General features: G+C 44.7%; 1 protein-coding gene across 6 annotated transcripts in view; it reads right to left on the bottom strand.

The window, feature by feature from the left end:
* Positions 1-15,117: 15,117 nt before the first annotated feature.
* PLEKHG3 (pleckstrin homology and RhoGEF domain containing G3) overlaps positions 15,118-22,136 on the bottom strand; it is a 192,660-nt gene continuing 185,641 nt past the window's right edge. For all 6 annotated transcript variants that reach the window (XM_029598500.1, XM_029598501.1, XM_029598506.1 and 3 more), the window contains 2 exons: positions 17,615-19,178; positions 15,118-16,938 (listed from right to left, as the gene is read on the bottom strand). In XM_029598500.1, coding sequence (XP_029454360.1) covers positions 16,016-16,938; positions 17,615-19,178 — 2,487 coding nt within the window. In that variant the 3' untranslated portion in view covers positions 15,118-16,015. The remainder of the gene's footprint in view (positions 16,939-17,614; positions 19,179-22,136) is intronic.

Genomic DNA, 22,136 nt, shown 5'->3' with positions numbered 1-22,136 from the left:
CCCTTTCAAACTCCCTGCTCTCTTTCAATCACCCTTGCCACACCTAAACCGATAAAGTCATTCTACTCTCCGTGCTGTTGCCTGATACAAATAACTTTTGGTAGCGCAGAGTCCTCCTTCCTGTCCCCAGATATTTTGGTCAAGACATGGGGTTGCTTCAGACATGTCACTGAAACCCTGATCTTTAGTTCATCCTCATGTCCCCCACAATCTCCCTCACCTGCTCTGGAAATATGCCACTGAAAGAGCCCACCCTAGACAGTGTCCTGAAGTCTTCCACAAAAATCCACTAAGTTGCTCCTCAAATACAATGATCCCTCTCATCTTACAGAGCCAAGTTGTGGCATAGCAGGAGATTTGCTCTAATTTGATTAATTTACATAATTTTGATGTTCTTCCATACAGAATTATTGACAGCACTACAGGACTGGAGTCCCCCATCCATATCTCAATATCAGCCCCATGTGCCCCATCACTTGCTGAATTAAAAAACTGTTTCTTCCTTCACAGAAGCATTTCTTCCCAGGGGATCTGCTTTAGGATATTTTACGTGATACTCTAGTTAGTCGTAATGCCTCCTGTCATCTTAAGAAAAACCATGCTTAAAGGAGCAACATGAAAAGCTGCAGTGTAATCCGAAAGATTAATTACATCACTAGAGTTCACTAAACATATTTCTCACTCTAGCACTCTATTTTAATTGCTCTCATGATGAGCCCTATAAAGAGATCTGAGAAGTGGAAATGCAGATTTTAAAATCTACATGAGAGATGAGACAGAAAATCCATTTTGTGCAAACATACATGTATTTTTGTTGAAAGGAGGAGATGTCGCCTTAAGAGTAAAATGAAAGAGATACAAAACATTTGAAGAAGCAGTTGTTAGTAAATACAGTAGCGCATTACATGCTTTGCTAATGAGTATGCTGAATATTAATGCCGCATTACCATAGCATGGGCAGTGTTGAAACTGCTGGGCATGAAGGCAGGGAGCCTGGGCTGGGTATGGTGAGGCACGTCGCTGTGGCCTGGCATTTCAGAAGGGCAGTGCTGGACTTTCCTTGTTATCTACCAAGCCCCCCTGGGGAGACTTGGCATCTTCAAAAGGATATAAACAGGATGGTGTCATTCCAGAGGGTGGCTTCTCAAATGGTGAGGGGTCTTTGTTCTCAAGCATAGGGGGATAGACAAAGATCTAACAGGTACATGCTGGAGGAAAGGTGAGATAGGAAAGACATTCAAATATTTGACAGGTTTCCATGCACAGGAGGTGAGTGTTTTTGAATGGACAGGAGGCTCTAAAGGAGAGGTCATGGGATGAGGGTGAAAGAGGGTAGACTCAGGAGTAATCTTAAGAAATATTTCTTTACAGAGAGGGTAGTAGATGCATGGAATGGCCTCCCAGTGGAGGTGGTGGAGAGAAAAACAGGATCTGAATTCCAGCAAGGGATAAATACAGGGGGGGGGGAGAGGTCTCTGAGGACGTGATGAGAGTTATAGTGCTAAATGAATTGTGCAGACTGGATGGGCCATACGGTCTTTTTCTGCCATAATGTTTCTATGAAAAGCAGTACATTCCCCACTGCGAAGCTGGGGGTTCTCAGAATACAGGCCATTTAGGAGAGATCTTCAATATGGAAAACGTCGGCAGCTTGAAACTAATTTCCATTCCCTACAACAACTGCTTCTGCATAGGGCACAGAGACATGCCGAGTACTAAAAATGACTTCATCCTGAAAACAAATTGAATTATTTTCACAGCAAGGTCTTTTTATGGGAAATATTTTGTGCAATCGCATTACGCTAACAAACTGAACACACACAGATGCACTAAAATTCTATAATATAACTTTTTTAGCCTACAGAATGTTACTGGAAAATCTGATTTGAGGAGGGCAAGAGCTCACATCATTATTCAAAACGTTATCCACACCTGCTCTGACCCTCCTCAAAGTACGCGATTATCAAAAAGCCAAACGTGATGAAAAGCATCCATTAGAAAAAGACAGCAACATCTTTACATATTAGTTAAGGGTTTGGGAGAATAGGATGCAGGCAGCAGGGTACAGAGCCTTTCACCTTTACATCATTTATTTGGATTACACTTTTGCTCAGTAGTGGTCAAAAGTCATTACTTTCCTAAAGCAGTAATGTATATGAGAAAACCAAAGAGCCGATCCCAAGTAGTCATAGGTTCACATCAATGAAACAGCTTCCAAACTGAAGAAATGGCATCCTAAGCTGGTAAGTGCTGAACTGACAAGGGCAGGGTTGAAGCATGCAGGTGTGGGAGGTAAGGAAAAGGGCTCTGGTACTCCAGATATATTGCACCTGCCCTCCGCATAAGGGACACCACTTTTTACTTTCATAGCCTAATGCATATAAAGGGGCTTAGAACATTTCATTTTCAATCTGTGCTTTTAATCACTTTAGCTTAAAATGTGAAGGACAATTCTCAAAAGTTTCCTCAGCTTTACTAGCTGAGATTTGCCCCAAAGTGCATGCAAGCTTCCATGGCACACAGGCGTTTAGCTAGGGAGGTGTTCTCTGGGGTGTGCCTAGGGCAGGATTAAAAAAGGACACACAGACTGGATTTTCAAATCTATGTGCATTGTTTTCCAGCAAAAAAGCTGTTCACAGAAAAAGCAGATAGCTGCAAAGTTTGAAGGTCCTTGGCATCTGTGATCAGTTTTCAAAGGAAAAGTACCCTTTTCAAAATTAGGTATAAGGTCTGCAGGACTTTACGCCTTAGGTGGGCTGTTTTGAAATTTGCTTCCTGTCAGGATGAAGCAACCATTCAGCTGAGTCAGCAGCACTTTGTTCCTTAAAGCTGGCAAAACAGACGTGGGAGATGTCAACAGGTCATACAAGTGCTTTTGGTTTGAAGGGTTAAGTTTGTCCATAAACTGACAGCAGGGGAATGGTGCCTAATATCCATTATTCCCCACCTACATCATAATCCTGATGTTATCCAAAGGCAGGCAAGAGCACCAAGATCCAGACTTCTTTCTCAATCTAAAACAGAAACTGCTTGGATGGAAGCTTGCAGCTCACGTTTGTAAGCATAGTGTCATGGGAGAGTGGATTACTATTTGCTGTCCAGCTATGTGCGACTCCCAGAATCCGAGGACTTTGCCTTAAAAGCCCATATCTTGAGAAACCCTTTCTATTTTAAGTCATACTCATAATAAAATCCTACAGTCTGGCAGCTGTTTTCAACAAAACGTTTTACCAGGCTGTCATTGGTTAAACCTCCAGCACACTGTCACACCACCATACTGTCAAAGGCTGAGGCACATAAAAACAGAGCTGGAAAAGTATAAAGCACAAGAAATACTTCATATAATGAATTTTCTGCATCATTCTGGAAGGTATAGAGCTCAGTAACTATGAATTTCTGGAAGTGGCAGACTTAGTACATTTTTTGTCTCACTTGCAATCTGAAGGCAATGGACCTCAAAGTTACAAACGAAAGAAAGAGGCCTATTAATGCTGGAAGCGATGGGATCAAATCCGAAATACTAACAAGTTCTGTGTTACTTTGCTGCACCATTCTGCCCCATGTCTACAAAATATTTTCTGGCTTGTCATCAAACATTCCCTTGTCCAACACAATTGTGCACATGAGACTCCAAATGGCTTGACATCATGAGGGCGCTATCATTGATCCAAGGTGCATCAACATGAAGTACAACTGGGCAGCTCATTAAGCCAAACCAATGGCAATAAAACTCTGGCTAAACTAGCAGGTTACTGCCATTATTTCGAGTAATATAGCAAATCAGACAAGCACTTTATAGATAAATGCCGATTTATTGAAAAAAAAAAAAAAATCCCCACAGAAAGAAGTCATCTTTTACATCCTGGCTGAGAAACATGTATGGCAATTCAAAACCATACGAGTTATGTACATACAAGCCTGTACCAATACAAGAGAGTTTTAAAATAACAATCCTCATCACCGGAACAGATTCTTCCCAGATTATCTTGGTTTTCAATTCATTCCTAATCTTTTCTGCATAGGAGTCATTAGGCTGACATCTAGAATGTCAATATAGCTCCCCTGAGCTTTGTTGTGTGTAAGACCATGAAGAAAATTACTTCACAGCTAGAAGCTGTAAATGTAACACAATAAATGAGAAAATTGTTTGGTCCTGTTCTTTTGCACAAGAGCCATTTTGCTGGGGTAGAGGTGTGGGAGGGTCCTACATCATCAACAATTGCAATAGACATGATAAGCTAAATAAGTGAATATTTTCCTCTGTTTCTACTAACCGAATAATCACAACACTCTATCCATAGGTCTCCATAAAATCCAAAATCCCATTTAGCTCTAGATGTTCTTTCGTTGAAAATCATAGAAGACCATGGAGAACAAGCAATTCAAGAACCAAGCACGGAAATGTTTTAATTTACCAGAGAGGCCTCTGAATAAGGACAGAATGGAGCCTAATTTATTAAGGGTCATTCCAATAACTACACAATAGGCAGGGCTTAATCTGTGGGGGAATGGCACTGTTTTCAGGTTTAAGAGCCAGAGCAGCAAGGGGGGGGGGGGGGGTTGTGTGCTGCTGCTCCTGCTCCTAGCCTTCAGGGAAAAGGAGGGGGAGAGGTGAGCCGGAGTGGACAGAGCAAGAAACAACCATTCTGCTCCCTAAGTCAATCCCTCCTCTCTTATTCTACAGGGAATGGGAGGGAAAGGTGTGTTACTGAAGCAGAAACTGCAGAGGAAGGTTTGGATTAGTAACAAGTTTGAAACTTGTGAGCAACGGTGCCAATCATCAAGGCTTCAACCCTGGCCTTGACGACTGGCACCAAACTCACAAGTTTCTAACTTATACTAATTCAACTCCATTCTGTGTCTGTTACCCAGGGCTTATTTTTTTTGTTGGAACAACCCAGAATGGCGTTCTGCCACCTTTTTTCCCCAAGACTCAAGGAAGCAGCGTAGAGCCAGCAGTGAAATTCAGTTCTGGCTCCCCACAGAAATGGGGCAGAGGAGGCAGTGTAAACCACTTCCAACTCCCCTGCAGAAACAGTGCAGAGCTGGTGGTGGCACGTATCAGCTTTTGCCATCCCAGGCCCCAGAGGAAGCAAAGCAGAGTGTGCTGGAGCTGCTTACCAGGAGATGGAGCAGCCACCTGGCCTTGATTGTTATGCAATTATAGTACAGTTGAGGAGGCCCTGAGGGATAATGGTGAAGGTCAGACAGACACAAGGTACATTTCTTTGGGCCCCACTGATTCTGCCATTACTGGGTGTGTCAAGCTTCTTGGCCAGGTTGCTGCTTATTGTATTGGTTTCCTGGGCCCTGCTGCCGGTTACCACACTACAGGAGGGGGAAGAGTGAGTGAGGGGATGGTGGGAAAGCAAAGCAAGAAAGTGAATGAGATGTAGGGGAGGAAGAGTGAATGAGGAGATCGGGAGGGAGGAGAGGACAAGTGAGTGAAATGACTGGTGGATCTGTAGTTTGTGTGTAGAGGAGATGATAAGTGAGGGGATCAACCCTGTGGGATGTGAATGAGTGGATCAAAGGGACTGTGAAGAGCCAGGGAAAAAGTGAATGAGGGGAGGGAAAGGGATTTGAAGAGGCAGGGAAAAAGTGAATAAAGGGAGGGAAAGGGATAGGAGAGTGTGTGGTGGGAAGAGAGAGATTGCATGATGATTGCATATAGTGCTGCTCCCTTACTTCCTCCCCTAAGGAGGCAAATAGAAAGATCCACTTCTGAATTCCAGGCCCTTTCCCACCCTGTCTGAGGAAACTGAGAAGAGCAGGTGATGCATGCTAGTCTGCCCCCACCCCTAAGGTAGAGGATAGCTGGATAATTCTGGCTCAAAGAGAAAGCCTATACCTTACTGGGAGAGGAGGAGAGATGCTGGAGAGAAGAGCTTTCCAGGAAGCAGGATGTGGAGCTCAAGAACCATCAGGGACTGGGGATATTTAGGGGCTTTAAGATCACTGACGGGAGAGGAGGACCACTGGATGAATCGTGGGGAGGAGGGGCAGGCTTGGGATAGAGAACAGTATTACCAGGGCAGAAAGGAAGGGAGGCAAAATGGGCCTCATTCTCTCTATACGTCTCCTCCTCCTTACCTCAGTAGCCTTCCATCCACAGCCCCCACCGGTGTTTGACCCCCATTTGTCCTACACCCACCAGTGCTTACTGAACATTGATGGGCGAAGAATGGGTGGAAGTTGAGCACTGGTGGGGGCTGGGAATGAAGGCTCACTGGAATAAGGAAGAGTAAGAGTGTGAAAGTGAAATGACTTCTTACCTGATAGTTTTCCTTTCTTCTAAGGAAGTCAGGCCAATCCACACTGGTGGGTTATACACGCCTACCAGCAGATGGAGACAGAGACAACTGACTCACTGATGTCACAGACATATAGCCCTACTCCAACGTCATCCTGCCAGTGTCCCTAGTGAAGTAAACTGTGGACATCTGATTCTACTTGACACATGATCTTAACAGTCAAGGACTCATCATCTCCACTTAACTCTGACGCACTGAACTTAGATAAAATATCAATTACAACTGATAACATAGGCTGTTTCTCACTTACCAGTCCTTCAAACGACTCAGAACAAGAAGCAATTTGCATTGTCCCTGAAGGAAAGGACAAATTGAAAACAAAACCACAAGTAGGCAGCCCAAGGTGGGATCGGGGCTTAGCCTGCCATCCTTAGAGAAAAGGAAATTATCAGGTAAGAATTAATTTCACCTTCCTCTGCACTCAGGCCAATCCACAACACTGGAATGAACCAAAGCTACTCCTGAAATAGGTGGGAGGTTGCCTGTGCTCCTGTCAACACAGTCCTTGCAAAGGCTGCATCCTCTTGATCTTTAACATTTGCCTGCGCTCTAGTGAAATGTGCCCTGACTTGCCCAGGCAATGGTACCCTTGCACCTAAATAGGCTACTATGACAACCTCTAACCTAACGGGCCACTACAGCCGTGACGCCGGTTCTCCATGTCTATCTCCACCATGGACACCAAACAGCCAAGCAGCCTTTCACCAGTAGTTGGCGACTCTCAGGTGCTGCAACAATGTCACTTCATATCTAAGGCACATAATGACCTATTCCCACTCAATTTTGCTCCTGTCCAGTGCCGGCAGGGAAATAGACTAATTCAAGTGGAATTCCAACTCCACCTTCAGTAAACAGGAAGGTACAGACCTTATCTGTACTGCCCCTAAAGTTATCCACAGAAAAGGCTCACGTCAAGATAAAGACAATAGCTCGGTAATGCGCCTAACCAAACATACAGCAACTAGGAAAAAAAATCTTTTTCAAGGTAAATAGCCGGAAAGAGAGACCACTCAGATGCCGAAGGGTGGGGTCTGCCAAAAAAATCAACACCAGGCCGAGGTCCCCAAGGGGCACCAGCAGACGCCAAGGAGGATGTAGATGTTGAACTGCCTCCAAAAAAAGAGAACAAATGTCTAACATAAATAAGACCTCTATAACATGACATAACATAACCAAAACCTGTAAGGAGTTTAGGGCCAGACCCTTATTAATCATTCTTAGAGAAGACCCAGGATTAGCAGTATTTCCAACTCTGACAGGGTCAACATCTCTCAACCAGCATCTCTCAACCAGCATCAACTTTTCAACTCTCCAAACCGTGATATAAGCCAGAGATGTAGAAAACTTCCTAGCTCAGAGCAGTGCGGACACCACTGCCAAAAACAACCAAGCCTCAGCAGTCTAGCCCTCAAGGGCCAAACGTTAAGACAGAAACAACCCAGATTTTCATTTCGATTAGTCCCTGTTGTAGAAGATCCTTGAGGACTGTCGCCCCACAGGACTACAAAACATGGTTTCCATGACCAATCTAAGCCACCAGGCATACAGACCTGGGATGACGTGCAATCCTCCGCATTATCCTGCCGAAAATTAGCCAGGGAGGGAATCCATATAGCATCTTGCTCCACGGCTCACTGTCTAACAAGAGCATAGATTCCCAACATCCCTGGATCCTGTATGTGACTATAGAACTGTCTCACAATCACATTTTGTTAACACCATCAGATCCCGATATATCTGGCCCCATCGAGAGACTAAGAGCTGAAAAATATCCTCCGCCAGCTCCCACTCTCCTGATTCAAGTCAGGGCTGTTGAGAAAATAGGCCCTCACATTGTTTGTCCTGGCAATATGAGAGGCTGATATCATTTGGATATGTTGTACTGCCCATTTCATGAGAGCCTCTACTTCCACCTATCTCTGATGACTACTGCTACCTTGATGGTTTATATAGGCGACTGTGATGGCCTTGACTGACATTACCCTTACTGTTTGACCTGTCAGCTGCACAGCGAACTGTAAGCACGCCATGTGATCCACACGAGCTTCCAATTGATTGATGGTCCACTGCTGATCCTCAGCATTCTACCAACCTTGCACCATCAACTCTTGGTAGGGAGCCTACCAACCTAGGGGCTTTGCCCCCATTGTGCACACCTACTATTCCGGAGTCTCTAAGGGTACCCTTCTCAAGAGCAGTTCACTTTTGCAACCACTACAGCAACTTCATGCTCACTTCAATTGGCCAGGCGACCTTACAGCCTATACCTGTGACTGCGAAATCCACTGCACCAGTAGAGCCTGCTAAAGTGGATGCATATGCACCCTCGCCCAATATACTACCACCAATGTTATTGCCATCTACCGAGACCTAAACATAACTCTTCACCATTGGATAGATGGACAATCTCAAGGACTGAACCTGAGTCTCCAACTGTCACATATGGTTCTCTGGCAGGTCCTGCTTCATGCCATATTGAATCTCATTCTGAGGTAGTCCAAGTCTGTTTCAGCTATAGACTGCTTTTGGCTACATTTACCATGCAGCCCAGCTTGAGCAGAAGGCAAATTACCTTGTGAGACGCTCCTGGACTCTCTTTCACATGCCTGGTACAAATCACCCAGCTGCCCAGATATGGATGGACCAAAATACCCTCCTTTCTCAGAGATGTTGCTACTACCACCATGATCTTGGAGAAGGTTCTGAGCACTATAGCCAGGCCAAACGGCCAGGCTTGACACTGATAATGCTGTCCTAGAATAACAAAATGCAGAAACTGCCAACATTCCTTTCATACGGGAGTATGTACATATTCTTCCATCAGATTGAGAGATGGAAGTTGGTCCTCTTTCTGCACCATCATGACGACGAAATGCAAAGTTCCATTCCAAAGTGTGCTACACACAAATGACGTTTGACCTTTTCAGATACTCTTTCTTCTTGGGCATGACAAAATAGATTTAATAACACCCAGCATTTTCCTTTCTACTGTCCCTCTCCTCACTAGTGAGTTGCATGGATAACACGTAAGGGCTGAAGGAGTCGAAGAAACTCTAGAGCCCAGCTGCCTCTTATGTCTTCCAAGACCGGCTGGTCCATCTTGGATAAAAGTGAGATAGTCATCAGCCTTTCTCCGGAACCTGTAATTGAACCCCCACATCTTCATTTTTAGGTCTGAGGTGCTCCGGCACTGAAGCCAGAGTCCTTATTTAGTTCTCTGGTCGAAATGACTACGAGCCTTCAACTGAACGTGACTTCTGATTCGTCGATCCCCTGTAGAGGCAAAAACAATGAGAATCCCTGGAGCGGTCCCTCGCCCCAAAAGAAAGAGTGTACAGCCGCTCTCTAGTGCTCTGGAAAACACAGAATCTTAGAATCATTCTATCAATTCACCATCCTATCCAACTCAGTTCCTAACAAGAGACAGAATCCTGAAAGGGCAATTGTGTAAAATTCAATTCAGAAATCATTTCTGCCGACCAGTTCCACAGCCACCGAAAGCATCTTATCACTATAACAGAAGCTATTCCTCTATCAGTCAGAGTCACAGCTCGCGTCAGCTAGAAATGTGGCTCCTAGTTCCAACGCAGGTCTTAGTGAGACGCAAGCCTGCTCAAGGCACCATACAGCAGCAAGAAGCTATTTGGAAATGCATTGCCACTAGCTCAAATGCCAGTTTGAGGATAGCCTCAATCTTTCCATCCAGAGCTCATTCAGAGCTGCCCCTCCTTCGACCAGGATGGTGGGGACCAGGGCTTTTTAAAAATACTTTCTAATGCCGTAAACAAAGGGGGGCAGTAGAGTGAAAACATATTTTCATACTTCCATGATCATATACATAGTTGGGAAAAAGAATAAACTGTGAATAATTGTACCAGAGGGGTTAAAGATGGCAATAGAAGGCAGTCGGGGGGGGGGGGGGGGGGGGCAAATGCCAGACTGGAAAAGGTAAAATCAGAAAAAGGAATCACATACAACGTGATCAATGATCGGACAGGTTTACCCTCATAAGTGAGTGACTATACATATACACCCAAACCGGTGTTTCAAATCTCTTAAGCACTTTTAATTTATGTGCAAGCACTCATGAAATAATCATAGGGTATCCCAAATTCTCTTTTTTTGTTGAATTTTCAATTTTTAGAGAGTCCTTTTGTTGCAAAACACGTTGTGAAAATGCCGTACTTAAACACACATGTGAACTATTCCTTCTTATTTTTAGCAAGGATAAACTTCTAACACCACTTAAATATGGAAAAGTCCACTTATCTTTTCCAAAGTTTGGAACAAACGGCTCCTCAGCCTTGTTCAATCAAAACGCCAGACACCGCTGGTGTTTCGAGAAACGTCTTCAGGGGGCCTTAAAGTGAGTTAGAAATGAAGAAGTCAACTCCTATAACATACGGCATAGAACAGCCATTGGAGTTGGCTTCTTCATTTCTAACTCACTTTAAGGCCCCCTGAAGAAGTTTCTCGAAACACCAGCGGTGTTGGGCGTTTTAATTGAACAAGGCTGAGGAGCCGTTTGTTCCAAACTTTGGAAAAGATAAGTGGACTTTTCCATATTTAAGTGGTGTTAGAAATTTATCCTTGCTAAAAAAAAAAGTTTACCTTCGCTAAAAATAAGAAGGAATAGTTCACATGTGTGTTTAAGTACGGCATTTTCACAACGTGTTTTGCAACAAAAGGACTCTCTAAAAATTGAAAATTCAACAAAAAAAGAGAATTTGGGATACCCTATGATTATTTCATGAGTGCTTGCACATAAATTAAAAGTGCTTAAGAGATTTGAAACACCGGTTTGGGTGTATATGTATAGTCACTCACTTATGAGGGTAAACCCGTCCGATCATTGATCACGTTGTTGTATGTGATTCCTTTTTCTGATATAGCGTTTATTACATCACATACTTTACCAGTTCTTTGGATTTTTATTAGACTGGAAAAGGAGACATGTCATTGCGTATCACAACCAATAAGAGGGGAAGATCAGGGACAGTGGCGCGAAGAGTTTGTAATGCGAGAAGAGCAGAATGCTAGGCCCAAAGCGACACACCCAGCCTATATAAAGGGTGGAGACAAATGACAAGAAATTAAGTGCAGACTGGCCATCGAAACTGAAGATACAGCTGGTCCTGTGAAGCACTTCTCAGTGCTGGTTTCCACAATTCCTGTTCCCATGCAGTTGCTTCACTTGCCTAGAGATCCTGTCTGCAGTTAACTCTTCGACTGCCTAGAGACTCTGCATGCAGTGATCGCCTCCTAGAGCCGATTTTCTCAGGAAAGTAATTTGCCACCGATTTAGAAACATAGAAACATAGAAATGACGGCAGAAGAAGACCAAACGGCCCATCCAGTCTGCCCAGCAAGCCTCACATGTTTTTTTCTCTCATACTTATCTGTTTCTCTTAGCTCTTGGTTCTATTTCCCTTCTACCCCCACCATTGAAATATCTAGCTTGATTAGTTAGGGGTAGTAGGGGTAGTAACCGCCGCAATAAGCAAGCTACACCCATGCTTATTTGTTTTACCCAGACTATGTTATACAGTCCTTATTGGTTGTTTTTCTTCTCCCCTGCTGTTGAAGCAGGGAGCTATGCTGGAAATGCGTGATGTATCAGTCTTCTCCCATGCTGTTGAAGCAGAGAGCCATGCTGGATATGCATCGAAAGTGAAGTATCGGACACAATTGGTTTGGGGTAGTAACCGCCGTAACAAGCCAGCTACTCCCCACTTTGTGAGTGCGAACCCTTTTTTCTTCTCCCCTGCCGTTGAAGCAGAGAACTATGCTGTATATGCATTGAAGGTGAAGCATCAGGCTTATTTGGTTTGGGGTAGTAACCGCCGTAACAAGCCAGCTACTCCCCTCTTTGTGAGTGTAAATCCATTTTTCCACATTTCCTCTTGCTGTTGAAGCTTAGAGCGATGTTGGAGTCACAGTAAGCATGTGTATGTTTATTGAATAAGGGTATTGTCTCCAGGCAGTAGCCGTCATTCTGGCGAGTCACCCACTCTTCATTGGCGGCCTCTTGACTTTATGGATCCACAGTGTTTATCCCACGCCCCTTTGAAGTCCTTCACAGTTCTGTTCTTCACCACATCCTACAAGATTTGTACAGACCTTGGCTCTCTATTCAATTTGCTCTTTATTATCATTTATATTTTATGTTAATCTCTATTATAATCTATTTTATTATTGCTAGAAGAAATATATTATCTTATTATAGCTAAGAGACAAATATAACCACTTTTTACCTATAATTACCCTGAGTGTTATTGCTATTTATGTAGGAATATAACAGACAGGAAACTGAGGGAGGGTAGATTAATGCCTGATCAGTTCTTATAAGATGGTCATTAGGGGGTTACAAGGGCTGACACAGGAACCTCCAACAAAGGTATACAAGATTGGGCAAAAACCGAGGGATCTGCAAACCTACGTCCAAAACACTTAAGGTGACCAGGATGGACACCTTCCTCTGCACTCCCGTAACGCCACTCCCGTCCACTCCAAATGTTTTCAGGGTCTGAGTTAATAAACTCGGCCCTGTGGAAGGGAATGAGCAGAGATCTATGTGGCTCCAAGTCAGGCGGGATTTCACTTACCTCCAAAGGTAAGGAGCCCAAATCCTCCCTGGATTATTCGTCAAGCCTATCTTTACGGCCCTTGACTGACTTGGTCAGAGAACAAAAAGGGCTAGGATGCTTTTCTTCCTTACAGAGACTATTTGTCGTCTTCTAGGTGCCCTCTCAGAAAAGTTTGCAAACCTTGGAAAAATTTTCCACCCAGGAAAAGGATGCCGAATCCATCCATGGGTCCATGGGGCCGACCAAACGCTCTCCCCACTCCCCTAGGGAACCAGGGGGGGGGGCTGTCACTGACCAGCGCATCGCCTCCTGTGCTCCCCCCTCCACCAATTCTCAGTTGGCCAAGGAGACACCCGAACAGGAGCAAAATTCTTGCAGAACAATTCTCCTTGAGCAACTAGGCAACACTGGTCTGGGCGAAGAGAACGTGATGGCTGGATTGCCCTTATTTGCCAAGCAGCACCATGGGAGGCTTCTCAGTCTCTCTAATCCTCGACGCCATTATCCTTCTCAAAGGATAATGCTAGAACACCAATGACTGCACACGTATACACGAGTCTGTGGTCTTGCGTGCATACCTGTGCGCATGTATGTACATGCAGAACTCCAGGTTACGGCCTTATTGCGCACACTCAAATGCATGGGAAAAATTCCAGCTGCAGCCTTAGCACATGTTGCAGTGGCCTAACCTTTCCTCGTAAGGCCAACATACAGGAACGGCAGTGCGGGAGCCCAGAAGTGTGAATGCCACCCCAACACTGGCATCTTCTGTTCACCTTCCTATTCTTCTCCCTGGAGATCAATCGGAGGTGGGGAGAAAATGGCCTGCTAGGGAAAGGAAGGCCCCCTGTATTCTTTTTTTTACTTGATCTCAGATCTCCGCCGACTGAAGTCATGACAGAGTTGGTGGCTACGAGGGGAGAGGGCACAATCCATCATCGCTGAGCTACCCCATTCCTCCTCTTATTATTTTTTTTTTTTATGAGTCTAAATCTGGCAAGGCACAGTAGCTCAAAATCCTCAACTGCGGGAGAGCCCTAGACTGGGTTCACCTCAGGAGCTGAAATCTGTTTCATTTTATTTATTTATTTTTTAAACAGGCAATCCCCACTAGGGAGATGCATGTCCACCATCTGCTGGAGATAGAGAATACTGGCAGGCTGATGTTGGGGCAGGGCTATATGTTGATGACATCAGCGAGTCAGCTGTCTCTGTCTCCATCTGCTGGTAGGAGTGCATAACCCACCGGTGTGGACTGGCCTGCTTGAGTGCAGAGGAAGAATATGATTACCTATGTGTGAGAATGTGTTTAGGGTAGATTTCTCACCCAGCCCTGTCCTGGCCCCCTCACCCAACACAGGTCACACCCTACCCTGGCTCCTCTCCCCCGACCACCTCCTCCCTCCCCCCATGCACAGTTACACCTCCTTTTTGTCTACAAATTAAGCCCTGACCATAGGAGGCAAACTCTGATTAATCAGTTCCATGGCTCCTTTCTTGTGACTTACTGCTGAACTTTATAACCTAGGCAGGCACTCGAATACCAAATAATCTGACTTTAGGGATATTTGTCCTACAAAAAGAAGAGGAACAAGCTCTCGGTCGAGACGTTTCCCTCATTTATTTTGTGCAAATGCTACACAAACTCAAAGGAGGCAAAGTGTAACATTGAAAAATGTAACTATTAGGATGGCTGGAAGTGATTCTATGGTCATTTCAACCAGGATATAGGATAATTTACCCTGGCTCCCATGAAGGGAACTTAATTTTAAGAAAATGCAATACTTGAACCCAAAAACTTTAAATCAATTAATATGTCAGTTGGAAGTTTTTGCCGAGCCTCCGATGCCCGATACGCCCTTGACAGAATTTGAGCACAAAACCAATGGCCCTTTGGCACAAAATTAAACCTGCATTGCAGATTTTGTATTCAGTGTGAACATTTCCTGGAATTTGGCCAATGTAATAACTATTTGGTAACAGGGTAATATATTGAAGGCCAAATTCAGTGCGAGTCGTAGCAGCCAAATATATGAAGCTACTGTAGGTCGAAGTGACTATTATTTCTTATGTATGCCTTTACAAGAGAAGTTTAAGAAGAACCACCTCTTATCTTATTAAGAAATAATGTATGTCAGCTCTTGGCTCAGGACAGTACAAAATCCCTGGCATGGAAGCAAAGAGTTGTACCTGCACTAAAGAATTAAAGCAACTGCTCCGTTTGCATTATTCCACAGGTTTTATAGACTGAAATGTATTTACACGACAGGTAAAGAGAGAGACATTTTCAGCAGACAAGTCAGTGACAGTACCATCATGGAGCAAACTCCATTCTTTTGAAAATATTAACACATTGAAAATATAAAAAGGTAATAAATAATTTTTCTCTTACATCGCAGTATACATAATCCAAGTGAACTGTAAAATGGTTTCTGTGGTTTTGGAACTCATCCTTCCAAGAGGAAAGGATTTCCTGATAACCATGCGGATCAGGAGGGTCCAAATCCTGCATTGCTCAGGACCACTGGCTCGCTTAGTGCACTTGAGTTTAAAATTAGTTCACTGTTAGATCAAGAATAACTTTGGAGAGAATTCATGAGAACATCCAGCATTCTAAAAAAATAAATCTTTGTCCACTTTAAAAAAAGGAAAAACAAAGAACTGCAGTGCCCTTTTTCTCTTCCATTTCCTAATCAGTGTGGTATTCACCGCAACCACATTCTGTGATTTTCACTTACCAATTAAATACTTAATTGGGAAAATTCCAAAATATACAAGGATCCTAATTTAGTTTAAATTAAAAAAAAAAAATCAGCTTTACAAATATTACTATTCCTCCCACAACGGAATATTTCAGCAGCATTAGATTTACAGCTAAATGGGAATCAGTGCTTACGTAACAGAGAAAATAAGGCAACAGTGTTCTTGCTGCTGGCAGGTTCTTTCCCAGCCATGATCTCCAATCGGAAGAGTGTGAGAGAGCAAGTTCCTGCCTCCCAAAGCTGCCTTCGAGCAGTCTCTGCTGTCAAAGGGTCTTTACAACTGTGCACGTCGCTAGGAAGCCAAAGGTGACATTCCCAGTGTCCTCCCTGAAATTACTCAGATTAAGTTAATTCAGCTGTTAGAACTCAAAATCTGAAACTTCTCTCGGAGGTTTTTCACACGGCCCTGCTTCTTCTGATCCGTCATTTCCAAAAGCACCTGTTGTGGGACCCTTTCTGGCTCAGGACATGTTTTTGGCTCCTGTTCATCTTCTTCTTGTTGACAATATTCCTCAGACTCTTGGTAGGTTTTACATTGTTCAATGACAGCCTTGAATGAAATTGTCTCCCGAGATGGAGGTGATGATCTCTCTAAGTAATTGTCCTCGTTTTCAAGGGCAAGGATCTCTCTGTCAGGACCGTCCAGCTCATCTTCTACAGGAGACAGCTTCTCCACAACAATGACTCTTTTACAGTTCTCCAAAGGTGCTTCTGCACTGATATAGTAGGTTCCACCTGTCTCATAGCTTTGATTCCTATGGTTTGGTGGACTTTCCAAGATGCCACCATTAAGCCTGGCATTTACTGAAGTTCCTTCAAACGTCTCTGTGTCTTGCTGGCTTTTACTGCTATAATACTGCTCACCTTGCTTGTTCCTCTGGTCTGCCAAGTTACCTGTCTGCTTCACGTTCATGCTGCAGGAATGACCAAGCTTTGCTTTGGTTTGGCCTTCCAAAGGTTCTTCTGCTATTCTCTCTGGCACAGACTGACTCCTGTTGACAGGAAGTGCTTTTTCTTGGCTAGCACTTGCCTTGGAAGCATACTTTGATCTTAGTTCTCGCACATCAGGCCAGTGGAATTTCTCTGGGCTATGAGGACTCCTGCAGCCCGATCTGCTTGGAGAAGAAATCCCTGGGCTGGTAGAAGAAGGGCTGAAAGTAAACCTTTTGGGTGATTTTTCCCTGGGCGAACAGCTGGATGCAGGCGTCAGGGGCCCATGCTCTTGAATACTGACATGATCATAGCTGGGAAGTGACAGCGCCAGGTTCAAATTACCTAGAAAAGAAATAAAGTGTAATGAACAGGTGTGGCATTATCTAACAAACTTCTGCTGAACAGGATGAAGCCATTAATATTGTTTCAGAATCTTGCTTGCTGGGTGTGAGTCTTGTAAAGACAGAAGACACGCCAGAACACGTCTCCTTCCATGCAAATCAGCACGGTGAGCAGAAACTTAAATGTTGGAGGTTATTATCAGTCTTATTCAGATATACAAAAATGGAAAAAACAAACAGATCTGCTGAGAATATGGAAATTTAGTTTGCAAAGTAACCCAAACATTATAGTTTTTGGATTCAGTACACACTCTATTATCTTATTTAGAAATACCACCAGACACTTTAAATACCACAACATGGGCACAATATCAGTTCAGGTTTACAATTACTTTTAGCGCTGGACAGAAAAGAATGGACTTTTTCCAAGTGTCCTGCTGGCAGATAAAATTACATTTACAGTCAGGAGGTGAAAAAAGGACAGTGAGGGATTGGTTAGCCCAAAGAGAAATATTTGCGTTGGAATTTCACTGTCCCCACACCTGAATTAGGGCTAAAATTGTTGAAGTCAATACCCAGTAGGTTATAATGATTTCTTTCCACACAGAAGCAAAAGTGCTTCCAGGACTAATGCCAAAAACTAGAATATAAAGGTTATCCCTTTCTGTAAAACTTACTTTTAGCAGTGGGATCTTGCTTCTCCTCCTGCAGTGAGGATAGGCCATTCCCTCTCAGATCCTCTTCCAGCTCCCTTAAACGTCTCTGAATCATAGGCTTGTTGCACTTTATCCTTTGGCTGTACTGACGTGCCATCTGATAGACCTTGTTCTTCACCTTCTCTGTCATAGCTCCATCCATGCTGTTTGCTAGCTGCATAATCTTTGGGTGAAGCTTTAAAGGTAGGTCCCCTTCAAAGCTGCTCAGGTCCTGGTCAGGGTTAATGGCACCACATGTTAGTTTAGCAGGCTCTGCCTGGCAGGGAGAATTACTTTGTGGAGAAGGGGCCAAGGACTCCTCTGTTATTGTACTGAGGTCACTGTCCTCCAGAATGAGGAGAGGTTCATGCAAGTCAAAGCCATCGTCACTGGCTTTATTCACGTGATCATTTCTGGAAGTATTATTTTTATTCTCTCTATGAACAAGGGTCATTTTTGAACTCTCTTTGTCTGCCGACATAAGAACCCCATAGTCTTTTGTCCACGTTTCACTACCTGCTTTTTCAATCTCTTCCCACACTCCAATCATCTCTGAAGGCGATTTAAATTCAGTTTCCTTGACTGGGAAGTCATCTTCTGGAGCAGCATTTCTTGACAGATGGTCACTCAACTGTTGGCATATACTGGAAGGTTTAGAAGCACCATGTCGCACTGAAGCAGGTACATCCAGCGATGCCCAAGAGGCAGGTCTACTAGGACCTGTGCTGCTAGAGTTGCTAGACGTGCTGTCTATTCTATTCCTTCCAGGAAAATCCCTAATAGATTCAGGCCTGGGGAGGCTATTAAACTTAAAGACAGAATTCCTAACCACACCTACTGGGATGTAAGATAAACTCTCTCTTCGTTTAATGCTGAAGGAGGCATCATGGTGCTCTGCATAGTCGTAGTAACTTTTAATTTTATCAAGTAACAGTCTGTCCTGTGTGGATAACATAGATTCCTTTTTCTTGAATGAACCTCTATCTCCTTCAACTGTATTCTCCAGACTGGGCGATAATGCCCCTTTGAGAGGTGAGATGCACTCTGTCACGATGTTTACGGGATCAGAGGAGACTTCCTCTGATGGTTGGCAGGTTTGCAGCTCACAAGAACTGTTATGGTGCTGTGGTTTTTCAAGGCACTCCAGGCTCAGGATACTGGCACTCCTGCTGGACAGTCGTGGTGTGAGGCAGCCAATGAGCTTCCCATCATCTAGAGCTAAGCTGTTGCGCCGGGAAAGGTTGTTTATGAACCTTTCAGCAATGATACTAGCTTGGTCCAGAACAGACGGAGGAAGGATCCCCCCAGTCTCATGAATGGCTGCCTCGTCTTCCTCATCTTCACTACTCAAAGGCTTGAGGTCCTCCAAGTTCTCAGATTCTGTATGATCCACTGGGTCATGGACATCCAGATACTGGTCACTCTCAGACTCTCCTGTCTGGGCCCCCAGAACTGGTTTTGGGAGGTTAACTGACCCCAAGTCAGAATGGATTTCTCCTGGGTGCTGATCTTCCTGCACTGGAACCAGTTGTGTTTCTGCATCAGCCTGTAGAAACAGTAAAAACAAAATGTGAGCGCCAGTCTAGCAATATACTCCCTCGCTTGGCACACTCCCCAAGCAATGAATTTCCAGAGTAATCATCAGTCTGGTTAATGCTGGTACTCGATGACCAGATTTTTTTATTTTTACCAAAGCAACACTAGGAAAGCTGAACTTTGTCAGAATGGGGTTATCTTCCCCCATGTGTACTTATCCATCATAGCTTTGCCCTTGTCTTGTCTCTTTTCTCTGCAAGCAAAACGTAACGTGTATTTTGGGTGGAAATCCAGCCGCATTAACGCAGCTAAATTGTTCTGAACATTCTCCTCCCTGTGGGTAGTATTCTCTTGCAAATCCGAGAAGCGACATCCATTGCGCCCAGCATATTACACAATGAAAATTTACAAAAACAGCATTACCAGAAATAATTTAAACAGAAAATGTGTGTGATATTTCATGCTGAGATATTCCTTTACTGAAACATACACCAAGTTACACTCCAGGGTAAAGATTACTCAAGAGAGGTATCACCATTGGCATGTGGATGGTGACTACCTTCTATCCTCTCCTCCTACTAAAACCAGTTCAGTTCCCCTCGGCATACAGGAGCTTCTCATCTCGGACATTGCAATATATACATATGTTACTTGCTAAGCTAGAGGTCAATTGTTGTGCAAAATGGAGAAATTACTTACTAGAGGTGTGCATCCGTTTTCCACGTATTTGTAATCCGCAACTTATTTTTTGCTGTTAAATACGTGGGGAGGCGAAACGCATCGCGACTCACCACGTATTAAACATATTTCTGTTTTATTCGGCCTAAATAAAAATTTAAACCCCCCCCACCCTCCTGACCCCCCCAAGACTTACCAAAACTCCCTGGTGGTCCAGCGGTGGGGTCCGGGAACTCACTCACACCCTCTGTGCTAGTTTCATCATGGCGCCGATAGCCTTTGTCACAGGGGCTACCGGTGCCATTGGTCAGCCCCTGTCACATGGCCATCGGCGCCATCTTGTGCTGCTACCATGTGACAGGGGCTGACCAATGGCACCAGTAGCCCCTGTGACATAGTATGGGCAAAGGCTATCGGCGCCATTTTGAGTCCTGGCGTCAGACGGCAGGTCGCTCCGGGATCCCCGTTGGACCCACAGGGACTTTTGGCCAGCTTGATCCCCACAAGACTTGCCAAAAGTCCAGCGGGGGTCCAGGAGCGACCTCCTTTCACGCCGGCCGATCCCAATACTCAAAATGGCGCCGATCGCCTTTGCCCTCACTATGACGGCGATCGGCGCCGTTTTGAGTTTTGGTGGGATGGCGATTTTGAGTCTCAAAACGGCGCCGATCGCCGCCAATACTCAAAATGGCGCCGATCGCCGTCATAGTGAGGGCAAAGGCGATCGGCGCCATTTAGTATTGGGATCGGACGGCCAGCGTGCAAGGAGGTAGCTCCCGGACCCCGGCTGGACTTTTGGGAAGTCTTGTGGGGGTCAGGAGGCCCCCCCAAGCTGGCCAAAAGTCCCTGTGGGTCCCGGAACGACCTGCCATCCGACGCCAGGACTCAAAATGGCGCCGATAGCCTTTGCCCATACTATGTCACAGGGGCTACCGGTGCCATTGGTCAGCCCCTGTCACATGGTAGGAGCACAAGATGGCGCCGATGGCCATGTGACAGGGGCTGACCAATGGCACCGGGTAGCCCCTGTGACAAAGGCTATCGGCGCCATGATGAAACTAGCACCGAGGGTGTGAGTGAGTTCCCGGACCCCACCGCTGGACCACCAGGGAGTTTTGGTAAGTCTTGGGGGGGTCAGGAGGTTGGGGGGTTGTAGTTAATTTAGTAGTAACGTATTTACAGATCGACAACTTATTGAATTCTCCATACTTCCGCATGAAACGGAATTGACCCCCCACGAATACCTATCGCGTACGCAACGAAAACTTTTTGCCTGCACATCCCTATTACTTACCTGATAATTTTGTTTTCCTTAGTGTAGATAGATGGACCAATGGGTTATGTGCTCCCCTGCTAGCAGACAGAAATGGAGTCAGTTTTCAAAGCTGACGTCACCTTAGAGATATACCCCTGCAGTGACCTCAGCCATTCAGTATTCTCTTCAAAAGCCATTGTGGACATACTATTGAAAAACTTGAATACAATTTGAATACAACTTAATAACTTGATTAAAAAACTGGTGACCATAACATTTCTCAACCAAAATTAAGTGCTGAATCTCAGCATTATTATAGATGCCCTGATCTAGGGACAGGGCAACGACTTACCCGTAACCTCTTGGAATCTAGATTCACCTCATGGGTGATTCCTTGGTGCTGTTCATGGGCAGCCGTGGGCAGGATGCCAAGTCCATCTGTCTACACTAAGGAAAATGAAATTATCAGGTAAGTAATTTCTCCATTTTCTAGCGTGTAGCCAGATGGACTCAGGACCAATGGGATGTTCAAAAGCTACTCCCGAACAGGGAGGGAGCCTGCTCATGGTCCATTTGGTACCTCCCTCGCAAAGGCTGCGACCTCTCAGGCCTGGACGTCCAGACAATAGAATCTGGAGAAGCTGTGCAAGGAGAACCACGTCGCTGCTTGACAGATGTCAATAGAAGACAGTAGTTTAGTTTCTGCCCAGAATACTGCCTGGGCCCTAGTGGAATGAGCTTTAACCTGAAGTGGTAAAGGCTTCCCTGCCTCTACATAAGCTCCTGTGATCACTTCCTTGATCCAGCAAGCTATAGTAGCTCACGAAGCTGTTTCGCCTTGTTTCCTTCCACCGTGAAGAACAAACAAGCAGTCCGTCTTGTGCACTGGTTCTGAACATTCCAGATACCGTACTAAAAGCCTACTGACATTTAAGTGGCATGAGAGGCGGTAGTCTTCCATGTCCTTGCATCTTTCTAGGGACAGTAAGGAAATGGACTGGATCAGGTGAAACTCCGAGACTACCTTTGGCAAGA

This window comes from Rhinatrema bivittatum, chromosome 4, assembly GCF_901001135.1.
Source record: "Rhinatrema bivittatum chromosome 4, aRhiBiv1.1, whole genome shotgun sequence".
NCBI classification, from domain to species: Eukaryota; Metazoa; Chordata; class Amphibia; order Gymnophiona; family Rhinatrematidae; genus Rhinatrema; species Rhinatrema bivittatum.
This window is presented reverse-complemented; position numbering and strand designations above follow the sequence as displayed.